Source organism: Ictidomys tridecemlineatus, unplaced genomic scaffold (genome assembly GCF_052094955.1).
Source record: "Ictidomys tridecemlineatus isolate mIctTri1 unplaced genomic scaffold, mIctTri1.hap1 Scaffold_48, whole genome shotgun sequence".
Taxonomy (NCBI): Eukaryota; Metazoa; Chordata; class Mammalia; order Rodentia; family Sciuridae; genus Ictidomys; species Ictidomys tridecemlineatus.
In genome coordinates this window covers 68,280-78,113 of record NW_027523119.1, presented here as the reverse complement: position 1 = coordinate 78,113, position 9,834 = coordinate 68,280, and the positions used below count along the sequence as shown (strand labels likewise).

The 9,834-nt window shown below is 43.9% G+C and overlaps 1 protein-coding gene across 1 annotated transcript; it reads left to right on the top strand.

Moving 5' to 3' along the window:
- Positions 1-6,926: 6,926 nt before the first annotated feature.
- On the top strand, positions 6,927-8,056 carry LOC144373762 (ubiquitin-conjugating enzyme E2 variant 2). Its single transcript, XM_078036767.1, has one exon. The coding sequence runs from the start codon at positions 6,949-6,951 to the stop codon at positions 7,384-7,386; it is 438 nt and encodes a 145-aa protein (XP_077892893.1). The 5' UTR covers positions 6,927-6,948; the 3' UTR covers positions 7,387-8,056.
- Positions 8,057-9,834: the final 1,778 nt, after the last annotated feature.

The following is a 9,834-nucleotide window of genomic DNA, read 5'->3' as shown; positions in this document are numbered from 1 at the left end:
ACCAGATGGGAAATGAGCTACACAGCAATTATCATAGACCCAGGAGTCTAGGGAACTGAAGGAAATCAGGCATGGATGCACTGGGGGTTTTAAAATTAGCAATACAATGGCTGAGAGATTTGGGAGCCTCTGGACTGGGACAGGCTTATGCTGGGCTGTCTGGAGCCCTGCAGCAGCTCAGGAAAACTTTCTTCAGGAACAGGAATTACAGTGCTCCCAACAGTCTAAAAAATAGAAATAATGACACCTGCTGAGACAACAGTTCTCATGATATACCAGCACTGTCCCAACTGCTTTAACATTGACTTTACTCATTTAAATAGCTATTACTTCTTGAGTTCCTACTCTGTGCCAGGTCCTATTCTAATAGCTGGGGCCTGGGAGTGGACAGTATGGCTCTGATCCTGGCAGACTTGCCTTTCCATTGAGGAGGCAGGAGAATATCCATGTAATGGTATAAAGAAAAAGGTAATTTTCATATAGAAAAATACATCATGATAACAATCATTTCATATAAACAAAATTATGAGAGCAGAAATTGGGACAACATAAGTGTGGGCAGTCAGGGGGGACCTCTCATTGGTGGGGAGACCTCACTGGGTCTTGGTCCTTATACCTTCCTATGCACACATGCAGATATGATCCCTGTTTTGCTGACAGGGGTGTGGATAACATGAGAGACAACTCATTTTAATCAAGCTGGGTTTGAAACTCAGCACTCCCTCTTTCCAAGGCCCAAGTTGCTCATCTGTTCTGATTCCTTATCTAGACTGGCCATGGCAACTTACCAGGAAGGACCCTTTTTTGCATCCATTGTGATGTCTACACCTGTGCAGGGGGTGAGGGATATGGACCTTTCAGACCAACTACTGTCATGAATGCACAAAGTTTATTTCTTTAATGTTTTTTCATGTATGTAAACATGTATTCATGCATTCATTCCTTCATCCAGCAAACAGTGATGGTGCACCTACTAGGAACCAGGCATCATTCTCAATGCTGAGGATATAGCATTGGGGAGGGGAGAAGAAACAATATCCCTTCCCTGGCACAGCTAATATTCTTGCAAGTCTAAAAAAATCTAATGCACAAAAAAGTTCAACAATGACTAAATATATTTATTGAAAAGTGCTAATTGCATTTCACAAAAGTAAACCAGAATTATTGGGTTTTAGAGAGAGAGAGCTGGGAAGATTTTCTTTTAAATAGAGTAGTCAAGAGTGGAATTTCTCCAGTGGTGATTGTCAGGACTGAAAAAGTGAGAGTCTAGCAATCCACCGAGCTGGTAGAAGCATCTAGGGCAGAGAGAGCAGTAGATACCAAGGACCTGAGTCCAGAATGGACTCGCTTGTCTGAGACCACTGGAACTGAATGGGTGAAGATGGGAGAGAGTGTTAAGGATGAGACAGGGGCAGAGCGAGGACAGCCTTCTAGATTCCATTCTAAGTGTGGTGGGATTCCACAGAGTGGTTCCAGCAGAAGAGCAATGCAGTCTGGTGGGGATATTACTGGAATATTTGCCTGCATTCCTAAGGTGCAATGAACCTGGGTATGTGTAGGAGCTGTTGTAGGACCAGCCTCCCAGGGAAGGTGAATGGACAAATGGATATATGGCAGGATGTGCAGGTGGATGGATGGATGGAAGGATACATGGCAGCATGGAGGGCAGGATGGAAGGATGGGTGGGTGGGTGGGTGGTGGATGGATGACTATGTGGCAGGCTGGCTGGATGAAAGGATGGGTAGATGGCAGGCTGGATGATGTCTGGCTAAAATGAAGGGTGAAAGAATCAATGGGTGAGTGAAGATGATCCACAGCTGTCCAGGAACTGGGGCTCATTGTGTATGTTTGTTTCCTGATCTAAGTGTTGATTTCCTGTGTCAACAATGGTGAGCAGTAATGTGCTGTGAAGCTCTCTTCATTTTCAGTTGGCCTTTTTTACTCCTCACTGAGGGTACTAATGGGGCCTCTGTGTTTCTGTGCCTTCCTTCCCTCTCCTTCCCTCTCAGAAACTGTCCTCATGAGACGTGCTGACATTTCCAGAAAACCCACTCTGTGCCAGGCATTGTCCCAAATGCCTTGGTGCACCTGACCTCCTTTGGTCTTCCTCTCAATAGGGAGTGGACACACAATGATCTGACATTCCAGATAAGAAAGAAACAAGGCTGAGGTCTCCTAAGTAATGTGCTAATACAGTAAACAGGGATGAGGTGCACATTGGAGGCCAAGTGTGTTTGACTCCAAAGCCACACTTAGTACACAACCCCGGCACCTTTAGAAGCCTGGGTGAGCCCTGTGGTAGCACCCCATACACCATGCATCTTCTGGTGACTCAGTGCAGCCCTGGCTCAGCAGCTGGGAAGAGAGCCGTGGGATGGGCTGGCACCAGGGCTCTCTCCTTGACTCTTTCCTTCAGAATCTCTGCACATGCTGGTTGCAATGTCCACCTAGCAGCATTGTCCGTGTGGCTTAGTGGCCTTCTTCCATGAACCCTGGCACATGATATGGAGGTTCCATGAACCCACATGTTTCTGCACAACCCCCATAATTAGTGACTGGCCTCTGAGCCACCAACCTCTGCCAAGAATATGTCCAGGACCTCAGGAGGCAGCCGTGTTGACGGCCAAAGCAAAATCAAGCTGGCATTTGCAGCACAAGGGGATGGATACTGGGCTTTGTACTGCCTGCTCTGTAGGGTTAGCATCCAGGCCTTGAAGTCAGTCAGACTAGGGTTCAAAATCACATTGTTATTTCCTTTTTGTCTCCCTTTAGAAAAGCTGTTTAAACTTCTCAGCACTAGTGTCTTAACTCAAATATCCCCCCCACTCTGTTATGAGATCACCATGTGTTTTATACAGGTTATATCTAGGGCATGCTGTATGTGTACCCGGTGCATAATAAGTGCTCAATAAATGCTAATGGGGTGTTTATGATGGTGAGGGTCAAAACCAGCCTAAGGACTCCTAGAACAACAGTGTGTGATGTCTTGAGAAGGAGATGCATTCTTTTGAGATCTTTGGTATATTTTTGTGCATAAGATTAATAAAGAAGCTTATGGGGAGTAGAAAATATAATTCCCTAAATAAGTCAACAGGATCGAAAGAACCACATTCCAAGTCCAGCTTACCATCTTTTTTTCCCCCCTTAGGGCCAAAAGTTCTTTACAACTTTCATTTCCTTTCAGGTTTTGATACATTTATTTATTAGGCAAAATGGGAAATGAAAACCCTAAAATGATAAAGATGCCCAGGATTTGAAAAAAATTTTTCAAGTGTCAGGAGTGAAGGATGCAGGAGAGAAATGAGGGTGTCAGAGTCAGCTGGGTGGGGGGAAGCTGGTGAGAAGGTTGGGGGTCGCCTGCTTGCTCTCGGTGGACCTGGGATTGTTCACAGACTAACCGGTCAGACGCAGTTTGCTCTTTTGGACCGACACGCTCAGCGGCACACCTGTGCTCTTGAGGCATGAGAAGCCAGTTTTCTGGCAGTTTGTTCTGGATGGTGGTTTTCCCAGGCTCCTCATGCCCATGAGGAAGTGATGTGCTCATTTGGAGTGACGCTCCCTGCAACATGCATGTGCTCGTGGCTGAACTCCGTGTGTCTCGGAAGCCCTGTGCCCTGGCTGCTGCTGCCTTGGGCTGAAGCATGTGCAATGCCCTGTCCAAACTGCTCCTGGTGAGCAGCTGCTCACTCACTGTGCTGCACAAGCTGCCAGGAAAGGTGCTCATGCTGAACAGGAGCCACCTTGGATTTAAAGTTATGGAAGTGCTTATTTAAATGGAGTAGTGAGCAGGGGGTTCAACCTGTGCTTGGGGACACTCAACAAGAGCCTCTGGGACTGCTCACAGGGCAGCGTTCTGTGGGCCCATCTTTTTCTCCCAGGTGGTCTTAGAAGGCCTTGTGTACCTGGCAGGCGTGCCGTGGAGGCTGTGTGTCAGCAGCTCTCTTTCTCACCTGTCCTCCTAAATGTCACCAGAGAACATATCAAATCCACTTTCATCACCCTGACCCCTGGACCTGCATTCCTCTGTGCCCGCCCACTGGCTTTTCCCAGTCACCTTCCGGATATCTCAACCCCACCATGACCAGCCTCCCTGGGGGGACTGCAGTGCTGATATTTCTGACCTGGGTCTCAGCTTAGACATCAACAGCCAAAGTCAACCAGTTCTTTAATCCTCTAAGGACTGACTCTGAGATGCATTAGTGTTTGTAAGATTTCATTTCAATCTCATGTGTGGTTATCTTTGCTTTCCAAAGATTACCTGAACCTGTGTGTGTGTGTGTGTGTGTGTGTGTGTGTGTGTTTTCTTTTTAGCAAGCCTAGGATTTTTTTTAAAAAAAGAAGCAAGTGTGGGTGCACAGGGCTGTCTCTCCACTGCCTTCCAGAATTTCTAAGTTGCAACCCGCAGGCAACGGAGTTCCCACTGGGAAAAGGCACTGTTTAAGGCAGTGTCAACTATGATTGGGGCTGAGTTGAATGTTGGCAAAAAATCAACAGCAGCAACCAGGAAAAAGCAAGGATGTCAACTCTTTCTCTCTCTCTCTCTTCCCCCCCGTCCCCCCCAGTCTTTCCTTCCTTCCTTCATGTGTGTCTGTGTGTGCGTGTGTGTGTGTGTGTGTGTGTATGTGTGTGTGTGTGTGAGAGAGAGAGAGAGAGAGAGAGAGAGAGAGAGAGAGAGAGAGATTTCCCAAGAATTCACAAGTTCCAGGCAGAGGATTTTTGCTTCATGATAATGGTAAGACAGGTTCATAACATCCAGAGGGGTCTTCGGAAAATCCCTTTTGTCTCTTAGTACAAAGACATGGCCTAAAAACCTTCCTCCCCCAAACTCAGTTCATGGACCAGCAGACTTGCACCTGGGAACTTATTAGAAATGCAAATTCTCAGGCCCACCCAGACCTGGAACCAGAATCTGCATTTTAGCAAGATGTCCAAGGGACCTGTGACACACAAAAATTGGAGAAGGACCAGACTCAGCCCCTGACTGCTTGGCTCTGCCACCTTCTGAGGTGAAATCTCCAAGTTTCCGAGCTGGCCTTGGCCTTCATCCTGTTCTCATTCCATGTCCAGCTCCAGCCTCCTTCTCTTCTAATGAATGCCTTCACATGGTCCAAATCTGGGCTCCAGTGGCACTTGCTCAGGGAACCATCCTCTGACTCCTTAGATTCCACGTCAAGTTCACCTCTGACTCTGACACAGACCTGAAGGCCACATAGACCTCACTGCCTTCATGTGTTCAGGGCTGTGCTGTAGGATTCTTGGCTCTGGTGATTCTCATATGTCACCAGTTCCACACAGAATGTAAGTTTCATGAGGGCAAAAGCTGAGTCTGGCTTATTACCCCAAGTCCCAAGACCCTAGCACAGTGTCCAGTATGTGACAGAAGCTCAATAAATATATTTCAGAAAGCAGATGCAAGTTGTCAGACCTCGTCATTAGGATGTCACAGGCACACTGCTGGCTACTCAGTTTCTCTTTGGACATGTTCAGAGAACTTCTACAACTGTGGTCTGTTTATAAAATTCCAGGTAATAAGAGAAACCAACACATAGACCTACTACTTTGGGAGCTTCTTCTGCACATGGGACTTCATCCTGTTTAATCCTTACAGTGTTTTCTAAGTTTTATAAATGAATGAACCGAGGCTGAAATCCACGGTTTCAGACCAAATATCTGGGAGGAAAACCAGGCTGCATTCTTGATTGCTGCTTCCAAGACAGAGGAGGCTGGGACTCAGGCCCTGCCCTGGGTGGGCTGGCAAGTTGGCCCCCACAGCTAGATTGCTCCCTACTTCCGGCCCCTGTTAGCACAGGTCTTGGCTGAGCACACTGCCTGGCTGCCCTGCTCTGTTCCAGGCCTTGGGAATACCAGTGGGCCAGCTGCTACCAGGCTCTGGCTCTCATGGGGAAACTAGAACACATTTTAGATACCAGGTGGTGAACAGGGCTGAGGAAAACTAAGGGGTGGTAAAGGGAGGGAGGTAAGGAAGGGAGGCTGTAGTGTTGGAGGACCTCTGCCTCCTCATGCATTGCTAGCACTTAGTGTGCCATTTAATAGCTCCTCAATGAACACTGGTTGACAACTGGCTGACATATGGAATCCAAGACTCACAAAGAGGGCAAGAACCACCTGTGACCATAAATCAGGGCATGAAAACATCCAATCTGGGGTTTGGAGTTGATTCTGTAATTATGAGATTATGCTCTCTCTGAGCCACAGGTTTTTGGTTGGAATCATCAGATTTTCCTCAAGAACTTTAAAAAAAATCACTAATGCTCAGCTTATTCCTTGGACAACTTTTGGAATCAGAGTTTCCAGAGAATGAAAACTCAGCCTGTTAAAGAGTGATCCTACAGTGGAATCCAAGTGCTTGGAAAGCTGGCATGTCCTCCTTTGAGCACGTGAGGAAAAAACACTGTCTCCCATTTTTTCAAGCCTACTGTGTGTCAGGCAGAGTGCTCAGGACTGCCAGACCCTGGAAAGAAAAGGTGGTAAGGACGCTGGTGATGGATCCAGTAAACGCCGACTGGGGCCAGGTGGGGTGTGGGCCACCAAACAACTCTCCTCTCCTCCTATCCCTCCTGTGAGTGTTCTTATCATGTTCACTGGCTGTTTTAAGAAATTTCAGAGAAGGCTCAAAAACACATTGGTTTTGTGATTTAAATCAGAGACTACGGCCCCTGAGCCCTATTCAACCTACCAGCTGTTTTTTATAAGACCTGTGACCCTGGCTATTTTATTGTGAAGAGATAAGGAGAAAATGTTGAAATGTGTTTTTACTCGTGGCATATAAATACCCACACAATATCCTTGATTTATGCTTTTTGGTCTACAAAGCCTAAGATATTGACTATTTGATACTTTACAGAAAAAGGTTTACTAGTCCTTACTCTATCATTTCCAAAATTTTGCAGTCTTAAGAGTGATATTGGCGTCGGGCTGCAGGAGAAGATGGCGGTCTCCACAGGAGTTAAAGTTCCTCGTAATTTTCGCTTGTTGGAAGAACTTGAAGAAGGACAAAAAGGAGTAGGTGATGGCACGGTTAGCTGGGGACTTGAAGATGATGAAGATATGACACTTACAAGGTGGACAGGCATGATTATTGGGCCACCAAGGACAAATTATGAAAACAGAATATATAGCCTGAAAGTAGAATGTGGACCTAAATACCCAGAAGCTCCTCCATCAGTTAGATTTGTAACAAAAATTAATATGAATGGAATAAATAATTCCAGTGGAATGGTGGATGCACGAAGCATACCAGTGTTAGCAAAATGGCAAAATTCATATAGCATTAAAGTTGTACTTCAAGAGCTAAGACGTCTAATGATGTCCAAAGAAAATATGAAGCTTCCACAGCCACCAGAAGGACAAACGTACAACAATTAATTTTAGTGAATCTCAAACTTGTCTTAAATCAACAACCTTCTACTCATATTAATGTCTTGATTAAATATCACAATGCAAAATTACCCACACATTAAGTAAAAGAATTCCAGCTGGTAAACATGACCCGGACATTTGTAAGGATATATTTAATATATGTACACCCATTATGTTTTCAGGTAACAGGAGGAAAAATGCAGCACAATTTTTCTTTCTTTTGTTAAGGCACTGTTATTTAAACATGAACCTGGAGTACTCGAAATAGAATTCAGGTTTACAAGAGGAAAGCATGGCAAGAAGTGTCAGATGCATTGGAAACTTGCGTGTTTCTGAAAAGTAAAATCTCAAGAAAGACAAACAGAAATGGCATGCTTTGTCCATCTCACTTAGTGAAAGAGCTGCAGTTGAAATTGTTTAAGTAGCAGGTACAATGAATATTGTCACAAATTGTGGTAATTTTTGAAGCGGTGTGGGTGCTGACTACTAGTAGTATCAAAAATATGTTCAGGATTGTTTTGATACCTGTATTTATAATAAAAAATGTTGGGGGGGGTCGATGGATTTCTGTTAAAAGCTGTTCCTGTGTGTTACATGTAACAAGGTAAATATTTGTTTACAGTCTTTGTTTAATAAACCATGCATTTAAGTTTAAGTGAAGTCAACAAAAAGGAAATAGGTGTATGGATATGTGATTTTGAGGTTAAAGTTAGTCTTAAAATGTAAATAAAATGTGAAACGTGTCCTCAAAAAAAAAAAAAGAGTCATATTAAAGGTAACTTTAAGTGGTATAAGCATGAATAGGTTAATAGTATTTTAATTTACTGTGTGTAAGAAGGGGAAAGTTTAACACAATAAATTTATGATTTCATGTTATTGCTAAATACAATGTAAAGAAAAATTAAATATATATTAAATATAAATATATATATTACATAACACTGGAATTTGAAAAACTAAAATCAGAAATGTTCCAAAATCAAAACAATGGATCCCCATTGTTATGATACAAGTAGAAAATTCCACACACAAACTCAGGGAATGGTTCACAGTCAAAACACAGGTGCACAAAATATGTTGCATGACATGACCTTCAGATTATGTGTAAAATCGCATCAGCAGCACACAGGCATGTCCTTTTTAGACTTGGGTTTCATCTGCAAGACAAGTTATGCAATTGAAAATATTCCAAAATTGGAGAAATGTGAACAATTTCTCCAAAATATTTCAGCATAGACCAACTCAAACTATCTATCTCTCAATGAGTGTGTGAGCCATTGTGTGTGTGTGTGTGTGTGTGTGTCCTTGTATTTTTCTGTGTCATGGCATTTGATATTTCATTTCTCCCATTGAAAAATTGACTCAGATAATGCCATCTGCCATATTCCTAAAAACAAAATTTCTTTGTGATCGAATGAAACATTCCTCCCTGTTGCTTTGGATGTGTGCTTTAAGAATCACTGCTATAATTAATATACTCAAATCATCAAAGTATCAGACAAGAAAAAATATATATATATTTTAAAAAGTACTTGGTTTAAACAACAAACACATGATATAGTAATGAATGTGTTTACTAAAAGGAATAAATAAAAAATATCTAATGTCAAACTACAGATTAGAACTTCAAAATTTTGAAGCAAATATTAATAAATGTAAAAGATGCTTCAGTGCTGCCCAGCCACACAGCACCTGGGCAGTGTTCTTAGAAGGATCCTGTGGAGAGCTTGAGCCTCCTATGCTCACAAAGGGGAGGTTTGGGCTGGATCTACTTATCCTTCTCATTTGGGGTGGTCCTCTTCCTCAGTACAAAGCTGTATTGAATGTGGGGGTTCATTATATAGAAAACATTGGCAAGGTGAGGAATCTCTAGCTCTGGGAAGAGAGGGGTATATGAAAAGAAGGTGGCACTCAAGAGGTGTCTCATAGGACACCCCAACATCTGAGAGCCTCAGCCTGGAAAGGCCAGAGCCACACACCTGAAAGCTCTCCAATTCAGCACCAATACCAACAAGACAGCCTCCACAGTCCTCCCTGAGAAAGAACTAGGCAGAGAACTTTCACAGACCTAATGTCGGTTCCTACCAAAGGCTTTGGACTCCAGAACATCCCAGGTCCTTTTGCATCTGCCAAAGCACACCACTGGATTTACATCTGAAATCTCCAACAAAAGGCTCCTGTGCCGAAGATTCAGTCCCCACATGAGCCATCTTCATAGGTGGGTTTGGAGGGAAGCATTGGATGGTGAGTGCTCTGATGTCAACATGAAATTCTCATTCAAGATAAATACACTACTGGGAGGTGGTAGGATCTGGAAGAAAGGCTGGGCATGGTTCATATTCCTGAACAGGGTGGTGTCCTAGGCAACAGTACCTTGTCCCTGTTGGCTCCACTGAATCCTCATTCTCCAAGTAGAATTTCTCCTCCTCCTATCTCTCTCTCTCTCTCTCCCTC

Excerpts from the sequence above, each read along its gene's own strand:
- LOC144373762 (XM_078036767.1), top strand. The coding sequence starts at position 6,949 with ATGGCGGTCTCCACAGGAGTTAAAGTTCCTCGTAATTTTCGCTTGTTG.